Here is a 26,177-nt window from a genome sequence, read left to right on the forward strand (position 1 = left end):
GAAGTGAAGAGAGGATCAAATTGTTTACATTTAATCCTCTGCGTGCCACATTAGTTTCTTTTCGAAAAGTAAAAAGTTCGAAACGTGTGCATATTCGACTCATTTGCGAGTTTCGCAAGCACGACGCAGCCGGTAGTTGAGCGTGCCGTGTGCAAAATTTGCTTCTGCGCATGATCAAATCCGAGAAAAATGCCCCGTCCTGGACAAGACGAATACGGTACTCGGCCAAAATAGCGTTCGGTCCCGATGTTGGGCAGGAGTGAGCAAGCCAGCCAGCCAGCCAATCAGCGATCTTGTCCCCACGCCTCCGTCCTAACATGAAAGCGAAACTGCTTTATGGAAACGGGAGTCCGAGGACGGGGATTCTCACAGCTAATTGCTTCTGCGTATTCTCGGTCTTCCCGCAGTGTAGCGAAAACTCCCTACTGATACAGAGAGAGTTAATAGGAAGGAATGTTATCAATCTGGGAGCGACGGTCATTGGTTAAATGGGGAATGCCAGGCGATATTCATAATACAATTTCACATCATGTATAGTACACAAATCGATAGTGTAGCGTATAGATTTGTGGAATTAATTGTGGTCCTTGAGTAGAGAACCAGTATTCTGAAAAACTCAAAACAAATTACACTAAACAATGATGAAGAAATATACACGTAGGAGACTCACATATTCCCGTAACGTAGCAATGCAAGTCCATTATAATACCACTCACTTAACAACTTCACCGTGCGTAGAATTCATGCATGCTTTCTTCTTTTGTTCTGCTTCCATGAGCACCCATTCCTGCATTCCTATATATGGTGAAGCTGCTACGTCATCATCCTTGTTCACAGTATTTATATTAATAAATTTTGAAAGTATTCATACTCCTTATCCCAATCGCTACATATTCTGTAACTATATACCCAGTGTAACCAAAATTGTATACAACTGTAGATGTTCAAATGCAAAATTGTGAAAAGTCATCCGGAGATCTCCTTTAAAGCATCTTGAGAGTTATAAGATGGGGAAGTGTTTCTGAGGGAATGGGAGAGGGGGGGGGGGGGGGGGGGGGAGAGAGAGAAAGTTCGAGGACAAGGGGTAGATAAAGAGTAAACACTTCATGCTAAACGATGCATGATATATGTCGTGGTGCTCTTCACTTTACGTTGGACCCGTTAAGATGCCTGCGGGGAACCGGATTCTTCGCGCATTAAAGATCTGCGTTACGCTTAACTATAATATAGCAAGCCCGTGTCAGCGCGACGCAGGAAATAACGGTAATGCACCTAACTGAACGTGACAAATACACTATTAGAGTTATATAAATGTCGGAAACTGAACCTCAAGCATCTTAAGTTTTCAAGGGAATGATGGTCCGATGCATATTGTCAGTGCCGTATATTAAGAGAGTCTGGCCAACTCGGTTTTTGGCTTACGTGTTTTGAAGCCTGTGATCGGTCAAAAGCTGGTCCCGTGATCTACAGGCGCCATGTCGTTACTGAAGTGCGCTCATACGCAATGCCCATTGTTAACTGCCCCTTATTTGGCTTGGTTATTTTGTTACGTCTGAGCGTACACGCTAACCCTGTGACGCGTAATACGCGCGGTAACGACATGGCGTCCAAATTAGCAGTTGGCCAGACTCTCTTCATATACGGCACTGCATATTGTGTCATTGGTTTGTATCTGTTTGTTTGATTGTTTTTTGTTTTTCGGGTTTTTTTTTTTCTGGAGCGCATGAGAAAAATACCATCGATAATAAAAAGGTATCAGAAGAGTGGCAAACGGGACAGGGATATAATGACCCTTGATATAACTTAAAGGTGCATGGTCCAGGTGTTTTAGTCAAATGCGTAAGCGGGCGCACGGCGCAAGTTTCCTATAGAGACCTATGCTATAGACTCCTCTTTGGCGCTTACGCTTTGGCCCACTTCCTCGAGTCCGAAGAAGTCCGATCCACTGTAGTCAGTGGTCCGATCACAGTTCGGCTCATGATTCGGCGGAGGGGGATGACCGCTTTAGCAAACTTCTTTGTGATGTCACGATAAGAAGCACATATGCACGCACTCTGGCAATACTACAGACTGCGTGATGCGCAGAGAAGACAACGAAGGCAACGTTACTAGGCAACACCTACGCGCTTTACTCTTGATGACAGCTCAATTTCGGCAATCTTCGTATCAATGCTAACGGTGATCGGCGGTATCGTCAGCAGCGCCCTCTACACTACCGGGATTATGCACCTTTAAGTACTAAGTACCCTCGACCGTACCCGCACCCCCCCCCCCCCGCCAGCAAAAAAAAAAAAAAAAATCTGCAGCCTCTCACTTCATAAAAATCAACGTCATGCGCAGAAATACGTAAGCATTACGTTTAAAGAGTTTTAATTGTAAAGTAGAAAGCTCCCCCTCCAAAAAAAAGAGAGAAAAGAATAATAATGATGATGATAAAGCTGTATCTTGCCATTATTTCAACTAGCACCGAAACTTTACAATCCCGCAAGCTTTCAGGATATCGAGTTGATGTTATATGATAGCTGTCTCAAAATACAAGTCAGTGCTACGGATAGTTCCTCATATATGCAGAGCATCATGGGATGCATCCTATCCCCCATTTTTTAAAAACTTTTTTAATTACCTCTCTTCTTTCCCGCCATCTTGAAATGCTGTTGACATTTTACATAGGCATAATGCCGACGTTGTCTGATTATAAAGGGTTGAACGAAAATCCTGTCTTCTGGAAGTGGCCGCGCGGCCGGAGCACTATTCCCCCACCGGAGGGTGATAGTTGGTGAGTGAACGCGTGACACAAAGAATTAGTGAACTTTGAGTGGGGGGAAATTAGCCTGAGCAAAAAGCATTCTCTTCTATCTCTTACTTTTTTTCACTCAATTTGCATTGACAGGTCCAGCGCGTGTCGGGCATTTTCACGGCTTGTTTAGCAGCTCCCAGGCAAGCCCAAACGCCACGTGAAATATGAATGTGCGCTCTTATATTGATTCACGGACGATGGAGTCTCGAAGAATGTCAACACAATGATTCGCACATCTTTCTCGATTTGACTGTATTCGATAATAAAACTCTGTCAATATTTTTCCTCCTTGCGAATACATTGGCATAGTCATCTTTTTTGTTTATTTGCGTCAGTCAAATTGCCATGAAATGGATTTGATTCTGCAAAATGGCGTTCCAGTTTCTTCTGCATGCTATTTTTTTTGGCTCCCTTTTGCGTTTCGAAAACACGTTTACACAGAAGTCGAAAACTTTACATCGGCGTCACTAACTTGAAAATCTAAGGTGATCGTATCATTTTTTTTTTTGTATAGTGTTGTTTGTTTCTTTGGTCGGAGAGGGCAGTATTTTCACATTGGTTCGTCGTTGACCTATGCAGCCTGATCAACTTTGTATTAAAGGAGCTCAGAATCAATATGCTAATCCAATTGTTGATGGTAAGCTTGGTTGGAAAAGTATTGGGCAACATAGTATTATTATCATAAACTTTCATGCCTAGTTTGATCGTTTTGATAGATACATACATACATGTAGATAGATAGATAGACAGATAGATAGATCAGTAGATAGATAGATCGATAGATATAGAGATAAAAAGATAGACAGATATAAAGAATGTGTGTGTGTGTGTGTGTATGTGTGTGTTCGTGTTCGTATTTTCAATCATGCATCCCAATTTTGAGTCCTTTGAGGGTAGCAATATTACCCTTTAAAGTCAAGACACTTAAGTAAATTAGATCCCTACTGCCCAGTCACCAGCTTGTAATGCTTTTGTTCAGGAATTGCGAATGCAAATGTTATCTTTATTGCTCAAATTACTGCGCAATGTAAAAAAAAAAGTATATATGGAGAAAATGGAGTAACCTTGGAAAATGCCACAGTCCTTTTTCTTTCTCTCTGTATGTGTGTGTTCTCGCAGTCACACAAATGTGGCATTCATTTGCCGTCTTTTTTTTTTTAATCTGATATTTCAATTTCTATTATGGCAGTCATGGCAGAAATGTTTTCTTTTATTTTCTGACAATATTTTCAATTATGAACTAATTGTTTGTTCTATTGATGCCCTTTCTTCAGGTCAGTTGCGTACTGTTGCTCCGTACTTCTTCTTTTTTCTATTTGTCTCTTTCTTTGTTAGATATTTTTGCAATTATCAACTGCAAAAAGTAATTGCGTCCCATACGAATTGATTGATAGTGTTTTCTACGGGCAATTTAGATGCATAAAGAGTATCGAATTTCCAATTCCATTCATTACTTAGTGATTAAAGTTTGGGAGGAAGACGTCCTAGTTAATAAAGTTCATGGGGATATAAATTGTCACAGCATTTGATTACATCAAATGTCATGCAAGGGACTACGCTAGGAGGAGAGGGAGAGAGACGAGGATCAATTAAGAAACAACATCAACAACAACGACAACGAAAAAAAAAACCCCGAGTAAAGTGCTGGTCGAATGCCGTTGGGTCATTTCCCTCGAAATAAAGCCGTAGCTTTATAACAGCAACAGTATCAACAGTAAAGATAGATAACAGACCCCCAAACACACACGCACACACAAGCACACGCACACACACACACACACACACACACACACACACACACACACAAACACGCCTGACACACGTACATAACATACACACGCACACACACGCAAAAGAAAAGTATTTTCGAGAATACTTCTGTCGCTTCTTGCAAGAGATAATGTAAGTGTAATGTATTAAAAGTGTGTTCGAGAATTTTTTTCTTCTTTTTTTTTTGATTCGCCAATGTGTCTGTTTCAGACACTCCAGCACAGCAGCAGCAACCGTAAAAATAGCAAGAAAAACTATAACAATAACAGAAAACAGTTTTTGTCATGCATCTGTAGCTTCTTATCAATTATATTTTTCGTCACGTGTTTGGTAGCTATCATACATTAATATAAACCTTTTTTCTCTCTCTGTTTTTTCTTCTTTTTTTGGGGGGGGGGGTTGGCATTAACTGATATATGTTCCGACGACCACGCACTTTTGTCTCATCATTAATTCATGAGTTCTACTCTGTCGTTACATGAATTTAAGGTTACAAATTTGCTATGATTTACGAATACATGTCATGGTAGAAATTAACAGCTTTTAGGCTCTGGACTGTACTTTGTAATCACTTGGATTTGTGTACCTTAACCTCTAACTTCCATTTGTTGCGGAAGTTTTATTTTGGTTTGTTTCTTCTTGTCGGCAATTTTTTGTCACCTCGTGAGTTAATATTGGTTTGTTTGTGTGTGTGTGTGTGGGGGGGGGGGGGGGGAGAAGTCCTGGCTGTGTAAGCGTTATCTTCAGCGTAACATCAAAATAGTTGAATTAGAATTACTATTTTAGTGTGGATTCTTGCTCCACATATCTTTCCTTTCATTTTCTGTCTGCCATACCCATCGTTTAATAGTTTTATTTTTTTCTATTGGCTACGAGGGTATTATCCGCTCGTTTCATGCGGTCACATCCCTTACATCCGATACGGTGCAAAGCCTATACTCCCATCAGGGTGTTACGACACAAGCACGTTTGCAATAGCACGGATATTGAGGATTATTAATTGCCATGGCAACACATCTCCTGTCGTCTTTGAGACTGGGGGGGGGGGGGGGAGGGAGGTGAGACGAATGAGTGCTTGACGAGGTCTACTCTACCCCCCCCCCCCGAATCTCGTTCCCATCAATGAGACAAGTTGTCAACACCTTCAAGATTATTATGTTATCTTCATGCTTTCGAAAAGGAAGAGTGTGAGAGTATTAAAGTGCGGAGAGAATCAGGCCCTTGCTTGTGGCGAGCTCTTGGAAAAAAAAGAAAAAGAAGGAAAAAAGATAAATACGGTCCCCTGACAATGTTCATGTGGAGTAAGTCGCAAAATTAATAGCGCAAGGCGCGTCAGGCTCCAGACGACCGTCGCCCTAGGACTTGCGTGCATGTGCGATTATACAATCACAATAGCTCTGTAATCCACTCGAATTGTCGTCTTCGTTGACTTCTTAAACCCAAGTCCACCCTCCCTCCCTCTCTCTCTCCCTCTCTCTCTCTGTATTTCTTTCTGGTTCGATATTAATTGGACCCATGTCTTCTTATAAGTTGCTATTAAAAACTGTATTCAAGCATCAATGTGCGATTTTCAAACTTTTATTTTCCTATACATTTGGCGTTTTTTTTCCCATCTCGTGTTCATTGACGTCATTGAGAGCAATAACAGCAGCAAAAGTACCAAACAACAACAACAAATATAAACTGTCGCGGGATGCCCGTCTTGCCATGTTATATGTCATTTTTACGTCAATCGTGTATCGTATTGATTGCTCGAAACAACTGACAAGCTTATGAGATTTTATGGTCTGTCAAATTGATAACACACATACACACACACACATAAGCAAACACGGGCATACACAAAAAGGAAGTAAACACATCGAACGGGAGCTACACGTATACCGGTCAAAAGAGATGTGATGCACAATCAAAACAAAAGAAACAAAGAAACACACAAAGAAAGCATGTTGATTTTGATAATTACCTGCAATTACTGAGAATGTGGTTGGTGAAAAGTATAACGATGTCCACGGCCTTCTTTTTTTCAAAAAAAATTATGAAATTTTGCGTGCGTCGTTTGTGTGTGTGTGTGTGTCTGTGCGTGTGTCAATGATGGCAGCATGACAATATTCTCACGGAATTACATAAAAAATGTCAATTCGTTTGTTTGTCTTTTTTTCTTGTCACTCCGCAGACAACCCTTCTCGCATGCCTCTGTGTCTTGCTAGCGAGTGTGAACGGACAAACTGAGCCGAATCCACAAACCTCTTTGCCTGGCGCCAACCGACAGAACCAGTCCACATCGACGCCTAGCACCTCTTTCTCTTCCAACACCACCGCTGCCGCCACCTCACTCCCTCTCTCGCCGTCCTTGTCCCCTCGAAACTCCTCCGCGTCTTCCACCGATGCAACGCCAGTAGACCGCGTCGCACTCAGCGGTACGCTCGAGCCGAATACAACAGCGGCGTTTGCCACCAACGACACCACTGGCGGCACCACCGCAAAGATGGAGATTACCTACATTGCCCGCATGCCCACCACGCGGGCACCAACGGAGCCTCCCCAGACACCTTCGGAGACGCCGATCGAGGAGCCGGAGAATCAGCTGTTGAACGCATCGATGTTCGATCTGTTCGCCAAGCAGTACGCGGAGATGCAGAGCCTCAACTGGAGCGTCCCCAGGATAGAGTGCATAGCGCGGAGCTTTCTGGAGCCGATGTTCCTCAACTTCGAGGCAGAAAATGGAGGTAAGGTGTAAGTTGTGAGGTGCCTCTTTACCCTTAGCCAGCACATCAGTCAAAACACACAGTGCACGAAACTAACCACACGATGAACTGTCTGCTTGTGTAAGATATCTTCTACATTATACTTTGGTTGAAGGCAATCCCTATGATATGCCCATGTATGCTAAACCACTAGATAATCCGTGCCTGTTTACGTCGATAGAGGGCAGTTTGTTAATCAGTTGCAATAGAAACAACCCGACGCACAATTCGTTAATTTGAAAGAATGCGCAGTGCCCGATGTTGAAAAGTATTAGAGACAGCACTCGCTGTAGGACGATATTTCGGTAGTCTAGTAGATACAACGCATGTCTAGTGATCAGGATATCATTGGTTCGAGTCCAACTCGACTATCCTGACCTGTGTTTGTATTATGGCTACTGTAAAACACTGAAATTCAGTCCTTATTTGCGTCGAACCCATAGGGCATTCTGTCAATCAATTGCAATTTTGTATGTTGCTTATACGTATGTAACAGTATTTGTGGACTTACAGTTTAATTCAAATATATGTACTATATAAGTTTTATCATATATTCATTTTGGCATATCATTTCTGTTGTGAAAACGGAGAGTAAAATAATTTAACTGTCATTATCATTAACTCATTACAACTATAATGTGAAAATGAAAAAGTCTAACTTAAACGTTTACAGTCGTTGTATCTGGTAAATGGGTGGAATCTCTAACATTCCGTTTGTTGAACTACCCGCTTTTATACAAGTCAGGTTAATTAGCCGGTATTTCATTCTAAACGAATGATAGAAAAGCAATATTGTTGTTGTTGTTGTTGATGATGATGGTGATGATGATGAAGATGAAGATGATGATGATGATGATGATGATGAGAAGGAGGAGGAGGAGGAGGAGGATCTCTCAGTTTTCTCGAACTCGCAAATCTAATAACTCGCCGACAAGTCGTCGCTGAGGGAGTGCTTTGCACTTGTATTCATCTTGTGTTGTGGATACGCCTCACACCAGTTCGTACTACATGACTGTATGCAGTCATGTAGAAAAAAAAGAAGAGTAAAAAAAAAGTGGATGGAAATGAGGGAGGTGGGAAAATGATGAGATTTCGTATGATGTGATTTAGTTTCATGCTTCGTATACAAATGAATATGTTTGTTTCACTCCTTGTATCCGGATATTTTCAGGAGAGGGGAATAGAAAAGCGGAATTATTCCCCTTTGGCTATGTTCAAAGAACTATACACTCAATGTTTGGTTTTGCTTGTTTGTTTTTGTTTTTTCAAATAACTATCGAAAGTACATGTCAATGTCAAAAGAAAATCCAATTACACATGTCATATGCACTTTCTCAAACGATGGAATCTGTTCCTTTATTTCATTTTTCGTTTCATATTTTTTCTATCTTGACACGCATTATGAAGCTGAAAGAATCACAATATATCGCCAAAATGAGGAATGGGTTTGCGGTAGCACCATCTGTATGTAGTTCCTGAAAGGACCGCTGTTTGGAGAATGAAGACCCTACTGTAGAAAGAAGAGAATTGAGGAGGGAAGCGACGTAGGGAGTGCGGCATTGGGAAGGCAAATAGGGAGAGTAGTATAGGGCAGCATGCAGTAAAGGTGGAAGTTGAGGTTCGCCAAATGTTTTGTGGGTTATATTGACACTGGAACGGAATGAAGAAGAAAATGAAAAAATGTTAAGTTGTTGTTGTTGTTTTGATGAGTTCATGGATGACTTCCATGGAGTGCATGTCAAGCCAATGGGGGGGGGGGTGTTATGTCAGGGAGTCCATGAGTAACGATTCCATCTGTATTATCTTAAAGTGAACACCCCTAAGAAGATGCTAAGTATACTCCTATATAGTAGTAACAGTGCCCTTATACTACTTCGTTGCATGTCTTTGGTGTGATATAGGCCTTCAAATTATTCGTGTTTGGCACATGTCGATACGTTTCCATTACTATTGTACATCATCACCGTCACCATCAAATTGTTAGCGTTTTTATTACTATCGTTGATCGTAGTTATTATCATGATCATCACAATCATCAATATGTTGTACATTGATATGATTATGATTATGATGATTGTAATGGGATGACAATTGTGATGATAGGTTTCTGGAAGCTGTCAATGTTATTATAATGACCATAAATGTTGTTTTATCATAATCAATATCATCATTTTGTCAGTGTCATTTTCATCAGTAGACGTTTCGAAGATATTTTGATCGTTTTATCCATGTCTTCTAACGCCCACATGCAGGGTTCTACTGTCCGAGCTACTATGACCAGATCCAGTGTTGGAAGGCCAGTCCACCGGGCGTGGTCGAGATGCAGTGTCCGGAGTCCTTTCGTGGTGTGCCCTACAATACCAATGGTAGGACGGATGCTGCCAGTTAGCCATGAAGTTTTGTGCCTTTTTTATTTGTTTTTAATTTCCCAATATCTTATCAGCTCACCTGAGCAGGGAATAACCCGAGTGAGATATAATTATTTCAGCACCTTTATCCTTCTAACGGCATGCTTAAAGGATCTATAATTGTATTCATATAATGTGGAATTGGCGCATTATAAGTACCCTGTACTATTATTATTATTATTATCATTATTATTGTTATTATTATTATTATTATTATTATTATTATTATTATTATTATTATTATTATTATTATTACTATTATTAGCACGTTGACTTGAGTTGATTCATACTGCCCTAAACATCACTTTTGAGGCCAAATGTATATCTAAATATGTGCAATATATGTTTTATATCGTTTCAATAATTTCTCATCATATTACTTAGAAACCCCAACAAATAAGAACAAAACTTCCAAACCAAGACTCTGCCAGTGACATCATTTGTCATTCATTGCTAGTGTATCAATATAATTATAAAAACAAAACAAAACAAAACATTGAAATGCATCTTTCCCCAGACCGAGCATAATTTGCATGTTTCCACGTTACTTATCTGATTAACAAGAATACATTGCAGAGAAACATGAAGAGAAAATATTCTCGGTCCACGGGAGCACCCAGGGGTTAAGACGAGCACAATGCACCCCACCCCTTTATTGCCCATCTCGTTTATGCTGTTTCTTTTGCCCATTTTCCTGTATTTTCATCTGTTTCTCACTACCATCAAATTCTTTATTCTGTCATCACCATCATTCTCTTTTCCCAGTCCCTCTGATTCGAACTATCCTTTTTCCTAAAATAGGTTTGCTAATATCACACAAGAGATGTTTTGCACAAAAAAAAAAGATGGCCTAAAGCGCGTCAATATTACCTTCATAATCGTTTCTTAGAAACCAGTTCCGACTGTTTTAATCGAATTCCTCCTTCTCGTTTGTTGTTTTTCAATTATACTGCAGATACGGTTACAAGAATTTGCCTTTTTGATGGTACGTGGGGGAACGACAACAAATCAAACTACGGAAACTGCTCCCCGATCGTAACTGAGCGTGTAAGTTTTGATTCGTTTTGGGGTTTTTTCAACAATTCTGAATGAAAATAAAAGTATGTACTCAAAAACAGTGAAAGGTGAATGTGACATGAATAAATGAATAAATAATACGCTTTACATAAATCTACAGAATTTGTTCGTGTTGATTAATTCGAACGTTCCAAGTACTATGATTATGTTGTGACACTGTGCCTGTACATGAAATTGGCATTTGGGACAGAATTAAACGTCTGTCTCCTTAATTTGACTAAAGTAGACTTTAGAATGAATGATATGAAACGAAATTGAATGCCCATGGAATAAAGATGAACCGTCAGAGCAGAGCGTTGACAAAAATCGTTTGAATGTGCACGCGTATTTATAAATGAAGAATAGAAATGAACCGTCAGAGAAGACTGTTGACGGAAATCGTTTGAATATGAACGCGTATTTGATTCGAATGCAAATCCAAAGAAAGTGGGCAAGAAAAACTATAATAGAAGTATTTGCATTTTGAAGTTTCACCATAAGATGGGTTGGGATATCCCATTCCATCCTTGTCTAGTGTGTCAAATGTTGCTTTCTTTTAGACTGTCATCTGATGATGACAACCTTCAGTATCGTTGTCATCTCGACCGTCATTTTTCTTTTTTTTTTCTGCTTTTTTTTTCGCATAATCACAGGAATTTGACCCCCACTCACGAGCGGCTGATCTCATAACGTACACGGGCTATGCCCTGTCCCTCACCACGCTGCTGGGGGCGTTCTTCATATTGGTGTATTTCAAGTGAGTATTTCTCCCTGACAGCGGCGCCAAGCGATACAACGACGCATTTCTACGTCGTTGCAGCTGTCATCATTCAGTGTTTCCCCTCTTTTGATAGGACGATTTAATCTCCTGTCTATGAGAAAGCAGTTTACATTCTGACACATTCTACCACAATTCTAAACAGCATAAAATGTTATCATTGTTTTGTTCATTATGACCACCATCTATTGATGATAATTACAATGGCATGGTTGTGTTGTTACGGAACATTCGAGTGATGAAGGCACAAGTGCATATTATAATAATAATTGGCTAGCATTGCCATGCCATGGATATCGTATCATCTGACACTGTACACTGCTTCAATGCTGACACGTTGTGTGTGTTATCACTTTATGTATATAAATGTAGATATAATCATGATTATATAAAACAAAATACAAAAATAAAAAGATGAGGAGGGAAAAAAAGGAGTGCAGGACAAAATTATGATGTTAACACGTACTTTCGAATTTTGCAGTTGCCCTCAAAATTTTATGATGATAATATGATACACCAATATCGTTAATTAAATTGTATTAGGATTGGTGAGGACTATCGGCTCACATCTCGGTAGCACCCTTGTCCGGGATTCCTGTAAAAGTCGAATGGTGGATCGACACCAGCCGGAAAATCGAGATCGAGCTGTCGAAACGATGCATGCACGCCCCCTGTAGGCTTAAAATCGCAACCTAGATTTGCGTCAGCAATAATCCGATCTGCCACTGTCATGTGACTGTAAGGTTGTATAGCGCCAAGAGACAAGGGGGAGAAAAAGTTAATATAATGAGCAAATGAATAAATAAGAACCACTACAATATCATTATGCGCAGGGAATCGTGGTCGAATCGATTTGAATATTTCATTTGGTCTCTTATGTCAAGTAGGATTTCATATTAGTATGTGTATATGGAGGGGGGGGGGGGGTGTTACAGGAAAGCAAAAGTGAAAAAAAAAGAAACGACAAAATGAGCATTAAAGACGACAACAGTGTTTAGGAAGGCGTGCTTCGTGGATCGTTCGATGTGTTTGTCAAGGTGATAATAGCTCCCAATCAATCACGTACCAAGTACGACACTTCTTTCTATCGGAATTTCAGCCCTTCGGCAACGACCTACAATTTAAGGTTCAAGGATGACGAAGATTTTCGCTCTTGCGTCCATCGGCTTATTCCTTTCGTTCTTGTTTTCTTTTCTTTTATTTGTACGGGTTCTCTTGTTATCCTTAGCATTTTTTTTTTTCGTATCATTAGTCTTGTTTTGTACAAGCTGTTGTCAGTCAACGAACCTGTAAAAGTTGTCGAACACGGTTTTACCTTTCAGTAAATGATATGCATGAGGCTATGCGGCCAAACGCAGATTTGTAGTTCAGGTGCAATGAACGCCATCATGTCAGTGCGTGTACAAGTTGTAGTTCCTGTTTTGCAGTGCAGCACACTTTATACTCTTGCTCTTATCCCACGTTTCCACTCGTCCACGTGACAGGTAGGGCTACATCCATGGCAAGCAAAACTCGTTCGATCCTCACCAATTTTCGAAGTGATATCTCACTGCCCAGGAACTATTTATGCCTAATTACCGCAGCTTTTTTTTATACGATCAAACCCAATTTATATATTATAATATTATCACATAATCCTTCTGCTTGGAAAGCAATATTTCTATTTCTTTCTAATTTGCAGGGTAGATGGCCCTTTCAGTAAAAGAAAAAATGCTTCTCGAAGACTGGGGCTGAGAATGCAATGATGAGCAATGTAAAGTAACAATTGCAAATTATATGAATAAAAAAAAAACAGAACAAACGAAAACAAGGCACAAAATATGTCGCAATCGTTACTGTTGCAAATGAATATAATACAAACAGACAACACGCACTATTACATATAATTATATACACATACACACTCACATACACACACACACACACACACATACACACACACACACACATGCACGCACACCAACCCTAAAACGAATAAAGAGAGATCAAAATTTCTGACTCAAACAATGTGTTAACCTCCCCCTCCCTCTGTCCATCTCTACGAACAGGAGTCTGCGTTGTGTACGGAACTACATTCACCTCAACCTCGTCTCCAGTTTCATTCTCCTCTGCATTGTCTTCTTCTTCACCATTATCCTCAGCTCCACCTTCAAATCGTCAAGTTTCTTGTTCAGCAAAGTGAGTTCACCTTCCCTGAAAAAAAAAAAATCCAACATTCCTATGCTTAAAAATAACATGTGAGGAATGTTACCCGAATTATTGAGAGCCTACAAGAAAAACATTGTTTTTTCCTCTATAATTCATGTTTATTTGGTGTTTGCCATATACGCTGTAAGAAAAAGTCTATAGACCCTCTAGCGTAGGGATACCATGGAGTGGGAAGGCTGGCCCGGTTCGGATATATTCGAGAATCCTCGTAACGAATTGTGTACAACTTTATCGCTGATCTCTATTGTAAGTACACACACAGCCGAAGAATCCCGACTGGAGTCGACTGTTGCCGATGATTTTGCTAACGGTCCGGAGCTATTCGTGGTTTTCATATATACCCCGATGGGCGGCGAATGAAGGTCGATTTAAACGGGCCATCCATAAATCCTCGCGCTGCCGGATCTTTAATCAGTATGGAACAGGATGCACATCACTCGTAATTAACCAAACCTCAGTTCAGACAAGTGCCATGGATACTTATGTGGGGCTTTGCCGATGATTCACTCAAAACAAAGCTAACTAATAATGTTTTCTATCCCACCCTATCCCTTCATCCTGGTTCCGTGCAGTGGTATTGTCAGCTACAGATGACGGCTGTAATGTACCTCACACTGACGAATTTCTTCTGGATGTTCGTCGAGGGTTTGTACCTACACACGATGGTAACTCGCGCCCTCGTTGTTCGGCGGGAAAGATTTTGGGTCTACTGTCTGATTGGTTGGGGTGAGTGCGTCATACCAACAATACCTTGCTCTTTTGTCTTTGTTGTTTTGTTGATTTGATTATTCGGGTTTTTTTATATTTTCATTTATCTTGTTGTTGCCATTCTATTTCAAAAGACCTAATTTACCCTCATATATTTCAAAACTTACATTCTTTTTAAATGAAATAAGCATGGAAAACTACAATACAAAAATAAATCCAACACAATTATCGGCTGATATTTTGTATGCAAATATGCATGAGATCATACTGAAATTGACCTGCATTATGCAGGAAATGTTGCATTGATATTGCAATGTACTTTTCATTTATATAATACATTTGCGGTTCTTTCAGCCACCTTATTTTACCCGCGGTCTACTTCATCGGTCAAATGTTACCCTACTAGAAAGAACACAGTGTCCCACAGTGTGTGCACAGTGTGTTCACAGTGTGTTCACAGTGTGTTCATAATAGTCGACTATGTGGAAACGCTCGAATTTAACAGTGTGAAGATGATTTTACACTGTGGTGTGGTTTTCACAGAGTGTTCACATACATGTAGTAATGCTTTGTTGCACACTTTGAATTGACGGCTCACATTGTGTTCACACTGTTAAAACGCTCGAATTCAACAGTGTGAAGAGATTTCACACTGTGTTCACAATGTGTACACACTGTGTTCACATTGTGTACACACTGTGTTCACAATGTGTACACACTGTGTTCACAATGTGTACACACTGTGTTCACAATGTGTTCACACTGTGCTCACACTGTGGTTCTCACAATGTGGGACACTGTGTTCTTTCCAGCAGGGATGTCCATGTTGTGCTGACTAATTGATTCTTGCAATGTTTCCCCAGCATAAAGATGATAAAAAACACACTCTTTTTTTTTTCTGTGGACCGTTTCTATCTTCATCGCAGGGCTACCGGTGGTCTTCGCAGTGGGGCATGTCATTACTATGCTGGCATTGACGTCAACAGGCGGGGGAGAGTAAGTGTCATTCAACTCAAACAATAATACCAATCTTTTAGTAATCATGTCTCAACATTCAGAGTATTGTCTATAGATGGTAAACAGCAATTGTAAAGAACACTTTATGAAAGGTCAATGTGTGTACTTTGTTTGATGTTTCTTCGCTTGCTTCTTTCATGCCACACACATACACTTTAATTGTATTGCTCTACACACACATACTCACACATGGTACACACACACACACACACACACACACATTTTTTCAAAAATCTTTATTTGATTTATTTAATTTTACACAACAAACCACACAAGCACGCACACAAACAAACAGTAACTCAATAATAATGGAATAGAGTGTAATGCGTGTTACCTTGATCTCTAGACTGCACTGGTAAAGACTGAGGTGTGGAATATCTAATTATGTGTATGTAGATTTATAGCAGCAAACTGGGTTGACTTCGAATTGATAATAATGTATCGATATGAGTGAATTGGTATGTATGAACTTGTTCTTATCAGTACACCACTTAATGCCTTGCAACAATAATGTCACTAACACGACTGTTTGGGGTTTTTTAGGTAGTAATCTTAGCTGGTAATAAAAATGATATTATAGTAATATACATGTATTTCTCTTATTTGTGAAGTCACAAGTTAGGAAAACAGTGTCGACATGAACACGTGAAAGCGAAGTATTAACTTTGTGACACCACATTACTAGAATTATTCTTTGCAATTTTTGAATAATTTTGATCATAACTTTCTAAATATAACTAAAATCATTTGCCATATCACTCAAAGTGACGTTGAGCTATTGCGTCTGCTTCTCTGCCTTTAACTCGAAAACATCTTTTTCTACCGCGGGGGAAAACGACTTTCCCCGCGGTGGGGGGAAAACCCCGTCTTTTTCAAACACTACACATGGTGAACGATCCCGGGCCATTATGATATCAACAACGGTTCAAGAAAGTATTCATCAAATTTTCGATTGATATACGACTACCCCCCGGGGAAACCTCTCTGAACAGGCGTTTTGACAATAATTCAATATAAAAAGTATTACTAGAAGAAGTTTACCTGAAAACGTTGACTTGTCATCACAATGGCTTCATAACAAGAAACATTCATTATTTTATGAGTTTAAAAAAAATGAAAATTTGATACCTTAACTTCTTCCTTCAGAATTCAAAGTCAAAAGTTTGCAAAATTTAAATGTGGGATGTTGGGGAAGTGTTTTGAATTGACCTATTTAACGCGGGAAAAATATTTGTTGTTGGAAAGGTTAGATTCTCGAGGAAGTCATGACGAAAATATCAGAATGCCATTTTCGCAGTCAGCTGTGACGATGTACAAATAAGACGATGCAATTTGAAACCCACGTGCAGAGTCAAGATTCGATTTTCCAGTAGGCCTAAAAACGATCCGTTTTTTTTTTCTGTCAACAAAGCAGATGATATCTTAAAAGAAGAAATCATGACCTCCACGACTTTGAGTATGTCGTTGTATCTAGTACCCATGATCATAAAAATATCAAATTTCCAACTTGTATAACTTCCTTATCTCATGTCCGATTACTTTCTTTCAATGAAACCTTTACTATCCTGTAGATCTGATCGTATTGTGGGTAATAAATAGTTACTTGAACAAGATACGGATTTGAAGTTGTAGTGCAAGTGTTTTCCCATTTGCAGACCCGTGGTGTTTGGGTCTCAATCTGTTTGTTTTCTCCGTTTTATCACTGGTGATATTAATGGAAGCTTGAATGAAGATAATGCGTATTTTGGTATGATTATTTTGGTCTAGATATCTGAGGTATATTTATTTCAACACATGTCATTTTCATGCTATCTTCCTCTCTTCTCTAGATGCTCACAGAAAAATGAAGTGGATTACATCTTTCGTGTTCCAATCATGATTGTGATTTTGGTGAGTTCAAACTGTTCATACATTTGTGACCCGCTACAACAGAATGACCCGAAAGTCGTTGTCGGCCGAGCCGAGAAAATCGAGTTTGAAGTCAGCTCATCAAAATCAGTCAAAAACCATCAAATTTCTGTTTTTAACATAATTTTGTATTGTGCCGAAATTTCGAAGCTAAAATAATGATTAAAGGAAAGGCAAGAAATTAGGTTTTTTTCTGGGCCATGATTTTCCGACTTTCAATGGAACAGAAACGTGTCCGAAGATTTGGATTTAACTCCACAGATAGACTCGGCCACTAGCAACGGAGGGAGTGATCTTATTGGTTTGTGCATGGCATCCTGGTTACTGATTGGTCGTGCGTAGACCGCTGGTGCTAAGCTTGAATAAACATCGCGGAGGTTGCTAGGAGCGTTCCTTCTATATTGTCAAGAGGTGAAAACTGTCTTACCTTCCCTTGATCACGATTGCGTCGGGAGGAAAACTTTCTCCTCCACTGAGTACCTTTATGAATCGTGTGATATATGAAATTGAAGAAGATGAGTAAGGAAATGATGTCATGTAATTTTCAGAAAATCGACCTCCCCACGACTTTCAGATCCTTTTGTTGTAGCGGGTCACATTAACTCTACAGCAATTGTCATGAAAATAATGCATTATGTGCTCTGTATGATTGCAATCGCAGTTGTGGCCTTTGTCCGTATGCTTAGGAATACGAGAAAATTAGATATCTGCTTAGATGTAGATATTTTGTGTCGCAGAAGACTTCATTGTAACAAAGCGAGTTAAAACGATTTACTTGACATTACTTGCCGTTCGTAGAAACTGCGGATACATGTATTCACTTTTTAGTTGCGCTTTTGTCGTTTTTATCTCGTATGGGTGATTGAAATTATTCCTACCAAAAAACCAACCTATAAATGTTCCGCCTTATAGTATTCATCCCCGTCGACAGGTAAAAAAAGATGGTGCAGATCAAAACGATGATGTCCATGTTTACCCTGGGTTTCATGAAAATAATGCTAGAATGATTGAACCTGATATATACAGAGTAAATTTTTGAGAGTTGCAGAGCGAGGAGAAAAAATACTGGAAGCTCATGCGGAGAATGGAGTCGGGTCGGGTCGGGACATGTAGGGAGAGCAAGATGAATTACATGGACACTTCGACAGTTTTGACATTAATGTCAAGATAATATGATACACAAGCTCGACAGCAAACCACATCAATAACACCACCCACTCACAAGACTTTGATATCGCCCACGTACAGTATGTCCCCCCCCCCCCCAAGAAAAAAAAAAAAGAGAGAGAATACAATCGGATATCCACATTAGTAACGTTAACGCCTTACCTATCATGCCTATATTTTGCAGAAAACCCCATTCAATTTGGTTAAGTGTTCATAGAGAAATGCGGATCTTTGTAAGGCATGTCATGGGCCTGTTCCTTCCAAATTTAGCACTTGGATGCTCTTGCAACTGCATAATAATATGTGAACACAATGGACAGAACTTGGCGGGAAGGGATTCCTGACATGCTCTAGCTTCAAAGATCTCCGTTTCTCTTTGACCACTGAAGCAAATCGAATGGGGTTTTCTGTGAGATGTGGGTAATGAGTTATAGTTTCATACCCTGAAACTGTATAATTGGATTGATTTATTTTTAAAGTTATCATTCCGGAGGGTCCCGTTGTATTTTGTATTTTATCTTCTTTTTTTTTTTGGACATACGGTAATTTGCCAGGTATTAATACGGTCGTCATTCTCGTTGTTGATGTTGTGGTTTTCATTTTATTTTTGTTCCTTCTATTCGTGCATTCTGGTATAATTCTGTAAAAATGGCTTATGTCACAATTTGTTTATTCTCAGATTAATGTCATCTTCATGTCCCACATCATCATCATTCTCGTCACCAAGCTAAGGGCGTCGCATTCCTTTGAAACTCAACAGTACAGGTAAGGCAGGGTCATATATTATTCATATGCATTTGATGTATAAAGAGTTTGCTTGCAAAACTATAGTTAACTTCATTCTTGCTGATTTAAGATATTTGCGATTAAAGCTGCTTAAAACATGAGATATTCTTAACATTAAGTTCAGGAATATTCATTGCCATGTATCGAGTGAGATATCACTGGGATGGTTTTTCTTTGCGCTATCTGATGATAATTACTTTAAAATGTTTAGAAATGGCCCTTAAGACGTTTTGCAATCAAAGTCTTCATAATTATTTTTTTTTTTTTAAGAATGCACCGAGAGAGAGGGGGGTGGGGGGGGGGGGGGGCAGAGGGAGGGAGAGAAGGAGAGAGGAAAACTTCAACGGCTTCGGCTGGTGTCGCCCGCGACTGCCTGTGCTTCTACAACGTAAAGGAACCACGGGACTCGAACCTGCCATCTACTGCTTTCCGGGCAGCGACACTATCAACAGGCTATCCCTAGTTGCTGTCTTTTGACACGATGAACTTGGAACAAGTCCCTTTTTTCCTTTTTTTCCCGACATGTTTGTTAAATTACAGATCAGCAGTTGCGATCTTACAAATTCCATTTATAGAGGGAGAAAAATCGAAGAGAATTCACACCTCAACCTTCACACCTCTACTTAATATTATGTTGCTTAAATAGGTTTCATTTACTTTGCTTTGCTCATGAAACCTTATTATCTGTCATCAAAGAATGTAAAATGCCTACGCTCTTTTCGAAAAATGAAATAGAAATTGAACTGAATTGCATTGAATAGAATAAAATAGAATAGAATTGATTTGATTTGAATTGAATTGAATTGAATTGAATTGAATTGAATTGAATTGAATTTGTCTCCTCCCGCGATAGGAAGGGCGTCCGAGGTATAGTGGTGCTCCTGCCGTTGCTAGGGGCGTCGTACTTCATGCTGCTCGTCGAGCCGTCGCCCGAGGAACCGAATGTCAGCACCCGCCTTTATCTCTACGTCAACGCTTTCTTGCAGTCAACACAAGGCTTCTTCGTGGCTATCATCTATGTCTACATGAATCAGGAGGTGGGGTCCCGTCTTAATTGTGTATCCCGCTTTTCTATCATTATGTAACCGTATGCCGACTACACGGAACGCACAGCCCCATAATACCTTCGTGATTATTTTGAGTTGATCCGAGTATCCTCTCGGATCACCTTCTCGGATCATCTTTTGGTCTTGTATTTTTCTTTCATATTGCTCTCTTTTGTTTCTCCCTAAATCACCTTTTTCTCCTCCTACTCCTTCCATTCTCCTTCTTCTCCTTTTCCTCCTCCTCCGCCTTTTTCTTCTCCTTTCTCCTCCTTACATTCCACCTTCTTTGTTCCTCGTGTTGATTTCGTGGTGCTCAGAAGAGATGGAAGCGGTTTGTGACATCTTTAATATAACACTTTTGTCTTGTGATTTGATCGACTCAGGGCCTATTTATCGAGATTGTCATTTCTGTTCTCATTAATTTTTTTTTCCAGTTTTTTTTTTTTCTGTCTAGCTTGGTATAATTTACGGATAGTTGATTTCAGTTGAAAATATGAGGTGACCTTGATATACTCATAAACATTCTTAATGAGAGACGACAAAGACTTGGGTTCTGTTAAGTATAGTTCGTGGAAAAAAAAAACAGACTATACTGATACAATTCTGTCAAGTTTAAGTAGCCGGAAGACACTCTTAGCTTACGTGGACAATCGTTGTAGCGTTTGACAATCCGAAATGGTTGATGTTTTTTGTGATCCTAAAATTCCTATCTTGCCAAATGTTACATCTTACTGAAAATGAATGAAAGCACTGGTCTACAAGGTCATGTACGGCGTATTGTACTGTGAAAAAAAACTATTCAGAACAAGTTACAGGACTAAAACCATTTATTTGATTTGACTTCAGCTTAGAGCGTGCCAAGGTGCAGATGTAGTCTTTGATTTACCTTTGCTGTTTTAATTTATAATAGATATTTTATAATAATCCACTTCTTACATTCGATACTACTGGTTAAGCTTCTTACATCAGTGAGCTGTATTGATATGATTTTTATTTTCAACGCTGCTTTAGGTCCAGAACGTTGTCAAACGACGATTCCGAAGATGGCGGGAAGAACACACACTACCTTCACGTCATTACTCGAGACGGGGCTCAAACTCGCGTCAGAACAGTATGATGAACAATGTGCCACAATTCCGGAAGGGTTCGCATGAAGACAATACCATGCGTACAGCAATCTCCTGGAAGTCGACTGCTGGCGAACATGTGGGAAACGGGAAAGTCCCTTCCGCCACAAGGCAAGAGGAGTTGCTCCCTCTACGGCCGGTACATGACTCCAGCCCTGTCCTTGGTCCGAAGCTTCCGGTGTGGCCAGCGGCGGATTCTTCAGTTGCGTACCACAAAGAGACAGCGGCGTTGACCACTGGAGGTGACGCGACTGCACCAAGTAATGGTGTGGAGTTGCACGATTCGCTGTTAGCGGAGAACGAGAGTCGAACTGACGGGAACTTGATGGACGATCAGGAGCTGAACCCTTCTATCGCCGTGGGCTCGGACGAGGCACTTATTGTCCACGGTAACACGCCCGTCATGGAGCAGAACCTGTTCCTGCAGGACAAACTCTTGCACGAGAACAACAACGTGCAAAGCAACGGCCTCAGGCCGAATGGTTCGGACGAAAACCTATTGGGTGCGCCTTCCACTGATGTTGGTTCAGCTATAGACTATAGAATGAGTTCGCAAGCGCCTGGTCTCATTCCGGACGGCAATGTGAACAACAGTAACAATACGCAGCTTCCATGTATATTAAAAACAGCCCGCGAGAGGCCTTACACCTGCCCCAGGAAACGCGTTGTCTTTGTTTGTCCGGAGAGAATAGAGCAGCAAACCAATCCGCAGCAGTTTTTCGACAGCACGGACTGTGACACGGTGGTAGACACCGACCAAACGCTCGGGTTACCGCCCCCGCCTCCTTACACCTGCAGCACCATCGCCTCGGACCAGTGGACGCGGGAAGGGGACAGGTCCAAGTGGAGCCCAAAGCTCCTCTTCAAGCGCCCGAAGTGCTACGGAAGCCCCACGTCGCAGAGGCTCGTTCCTTCAGGGGTGGAGGAGAAAGGCAAGAACGGCCGGATAAAACTCCCGAAGGGACCGGCGGGGACTCCCGTATGACTAGCACACGAGTGGATGTAATTGCCTCAAGATTGGTTACTTCCTGACTGATTGTTATTTTGTTCTTCTTCTGCTTCTCTTATGCAGAACATTGTTTATTGTTTTTATTTTATAATTATGGGTACAGCGTTACCAGGACCAGACAAGAGCAGTGTCAGGAATGGAATGCAGCGTCCACTCGTGATTGATTTTCTGTCTCCACGATGCAAATTCGATGACACAAATTGCCTTCAAAATGTTTTATTCTTTGAAACACGTCAAAATGATGGCGCATGCTTCAGAGTTCCTTGACAACGGAAGAGTGACACGCGCGCGGAAAAAGAAAACCACTTGTAAAGTGGAAAGGAGTAACCCTTGTTGCACTGCGTTGTTTGCGGTGATGCCTTGTGCCACAGAGAAAGTGAATTGTGATAACGGCTTGAACAACTTCTAACTACTCTGTGAAGTGAAATGAATGACAATGCTCTTCCATTTTTGGAGATGAAGGTAAAAGGGCGGACAGTTTGTATAGGACCGTCTTCAATGTCGGATAGCAGTGTGAGCATGAACGGACCTAATGTGCTCGTTGACTGATGCTATTGAGAAACGTTTCGAAGAAAACGATTATTTTCCCTTGTGAAAATTCGACGACACATTGCATTTCGTTCGGATTCTGTCGATGTTCAACTAGTTGAAAAGTCAACTGAAATTACACGTATGCACAACGAACGCTGTTGACGCAGCCATGTTTTCACAGGTTGTTTTTGAACGAACCGAAGCTAGTTATCATGGTTATACACATTAAACTTTGGCCAACGGGACGTCATGTGGACGTCCTCTTTTACCATCAACATCACGTATTAGACCAGAAAAAAAAAAATCTTTACCTAAAATCCCGTGAGATGGAAAAAAATGATTCTTGATAAGGGAAAAAAGTATAAATATCTCATGGGTTTTGCAAGGAAACTTTTAATGTCCATCGATTGGCTATTATATACTGTCAAACACGTTTCGTGAAATACGCCCTGGATGATCAGCTGTCGCGTACAGTGTGCGTCATACGTGTAATCCTTAAAGTATTAATGACCACTGCGTAGATAACTAACCATAAGAAGTATTCTAGTAGCATTGTGAGAATATAACCACGTTTCTTGAATTTAATATCGATTGATAATATTCCTTCACGAATGAACGGTCGCCATATTAGCCGATTGTTACCGCTTGGTGGCGCCTTCCTTTTAAATCGCCTGTCTACGTCGTAAAGGGCGTAATGTTCTGACATGTCGTGAGCTGTAGACCATTATTTAGCTGCCGCTTTGCTTCTCATACAACACAGGCATGAAATAGAGCCAAACGAGCCTGTTTAAGTTAGCCTGCCTTGCTTTACGATTTAGATTTGCATTATACATAATCGGGACTCATAAAGAAACGTGCAGGCTGTATGTATTTCAACAAAGTGCACGTTAAAATATGTATGTAGATGGTATAATTATAAAACGAACGATTATTTCTCGCCTCTGATCCTGTGTAGGACTCTCAGAGAACCAACGAGGACATTGAAACTTAAGATAAATAATTGATATCATATGAACCTTTAAACATAAAAAAATGCTCTGAGCACAAATTCACCATTTTCTTGTTTTAATGATGCCATCGTGTTGAGGAAATACATTGGTGGTTTGACGCTCTTTAAGCCTTCCAGTACCATTCGCCACAAAACAATGAAAATGTACAATAGCAAAGAAACAGGGGCAGATGATGAAAAAACATAGTGAAAACTAATAGATCTCCAAGCCTGTGTCATTTTACACATCGTGTCTCTCCACGTAGTCCTTCATGCTTCGCTGAGTTTGCAAAGTGGTAAATTGTTCAAGTTCATCGTTAACTTGCTCGTCTTACAAGACTGATCTGATAACGTCTTGCTTGACCCATTTACCTAAGGACAAAATGCGATATGAATTGATAAATACATCTGTGATATTTAACCATTATTTCTATTCTGCTGCATGACAGGATGTCGGAACAAATAAATCAGACTGTGTCTATTAAATCGGTCGATTATGACGTGATATCACATCAAACTTTCTTCAAACGATGCTTTGCATTAGAGCAAGGCTACATAAGTTTCATGAAGTAAGGCTATTGCTGAGAAATTTCTTATGCCATGTATCGAAAACGTCTTTAGATACAAAAGCCCTCGACAAGCAAGGCAAATCAGTGAAATAACCAAGCAAGCAAGCAAGCAAACAAACAAACAAAGAAACAAAGATGTCCTTTTTGAGGGAAATTACTTGAATGTATGCCGAAGATACACTTCTTTTGTGTGTACATGATCGAAGGCATGTGATGCGAATTTGCGGTTTTGTTTTGTTTTTATCCTTCATCTGCAGAAGAATATTTTGATTTCGTATTTCAGAGATTATCAAAATCATACCAAGTCTCTGCTTTTGAAGCTTTGTGGCAGACTTTGCCTGAATGATATAATATGATTTATATGCTTACCGATGTAATAGGTCCGTGTGTGCGTATGCGTGTGTGGGTGTGTGTCAGTGTATGATTTGTATGAGTGTCAGGGTATGATTTGTGCGAGTGTGTTGGTGTGTTTATGACCCTTATGGCAAAGAAATGGAATTGAGTACTATGGTTGAAATCCATACTGAAATAAGCGCTCAGCGAACATTTGTGTTTGTTTTGTTGTATTGATACATGCTGGCTGCATATCTATTGAATTGAAAATCCGCTTTTGATACGCACCTGCAGTATGTAGTTCAAAACAATATGCTCTTTGTGTTCATAGTCATATTCAGGTTGGGGTTTAGTTAATTGTATTTTTGTCTGCATTTATAGTATCTGTTTCTACTGTTCTTGTTTTCACAATGTTTGCATTGCTGTAGCTGTTCTTTTCACATGTATGTCATGCTGTCACAAACGTCTAAGAAAATGTACACGAATAATTATATGTCTGCTGTTAATCTTGTATCTAGTTTTTGTTTCCTTGTATATACAAAATTTTTAAATGATCTAATTCCTTGTTTGTCATGATTTTGCCATCACACTCTCCAAAAGTCAATAACAAACGCCATCTTCATTCGACGTTTGAGGGCGTTTTATACGCCAAAGAAATTAAAAGCCACAAAATAAGCCAGTTCGAGGTTACCTCATGTATATACACGAGTACCAATGACCTTTCTTTTTTCTCATTTATTAGGCACTACACTCGTTCCCAAGGCAACAAAAATGTATAAGTATGCCCGATGTAACAATTTATGGAATTTATCGGTCATGTTCAAACAAAGAATGGACTTGCATATAGACCTGGGGGGTGTTTCATCAACGAGTTCGTCGGAGGTTTTCACCGACAAATTTGCTATCAGCCAATCAGACGCAAGGATTTCAGTAGCTTTTAATAGTTGTCGGTGTAAATCACCGACAAAAAGTTTCATGAAACACCCCCAGGTGACTAGAATGGTCCATCGAGTAACACTTGGGAAAGCATTCCTTTCATTATTTTGCATTGCCAGTTCAAGTATTAACAATCTTTTTCTATCAATATTATTGCCAAATACCACTTTTACAGCTGTCACGAGAATGTGCTGGCAAACACCCTACATGCTGATTGAATACATTAATACATCATAGAGCTTTATCACAGTCACATAACCAACGTGCCCTGTTGGTACAAATGTGACC

The 26,177-nt window shown here is 40.1% G+C and overlaps 1 protein-coding gene across 1 annotated transcript in view; it reads left to right on the top strand.

The window, feature by feature from the left end:
• The window catches only part of LOC139728463 (uncharacterized), a 58,440-nt gene extending 32,991 nt beyond the window's left edge, over positions 1-25,449 (top strand). The window contains exons 2-12 of the mRNA XM_071639404.1: positions 6,669-7,296; positions 9,567-9,680; positions 10,678-10,769; positions 11,432-11,535; positions 13,605-13,734; positions 14,337-14,490; positions 15,399-15,468; positions 17,319-17,379; positions 19,244-19,329; positions 20,204-20,387; positions 21,408-25,449. Coding sequence (XP_071495505.1) covers positions 6,669-7,296; positions 9,567-9,680; positions 10,678-10,769; positions 11,432-11,535; positions 13,605-13,734; positions 14,337-14,490; positions 15,399-15,468; positions 17,319-17,379; positions 19,244-19,329; positions 20,204-20,387; positions 21,408-22,508 — 2,724 coding nt within the window. The 3' untranslated portion in view covers positions 22,509-25,449. The remainder of the gene's footprint in view (positions 1-6,668; positions 7,297-9,566; positions 9,681-10,677; positions 10,770-11,431; positions 11,536-13,604; positions 13,735-14,336; positions 14,491-15,398; positions 15,469-17,318; positions 17,380-19,243; positions 19,330-20,203; positions 20,388-21,407) is intronic.
• The last annotated feature ends 728 nt before the right edge of the window (positions 25,450-26,177 follow it).

Source organism: Diadema antillarum, unplaced genomic scaffold (genome assembly GCF_040938485.1).
Source record: "Diadema antillarum isolate AM-2024a unplaced genomic scaffold, OU_Dant_1.0 seq00000181_RagTag, whole genome shotgun sequence".
Classification (NCBI taxonomy): domain Eukaryota; kingdom Metazoa; phylum Echinodermata; class Echinoidea; order Diadematoida; family Diadematidae; genus Diadema; species Diadema antillarum.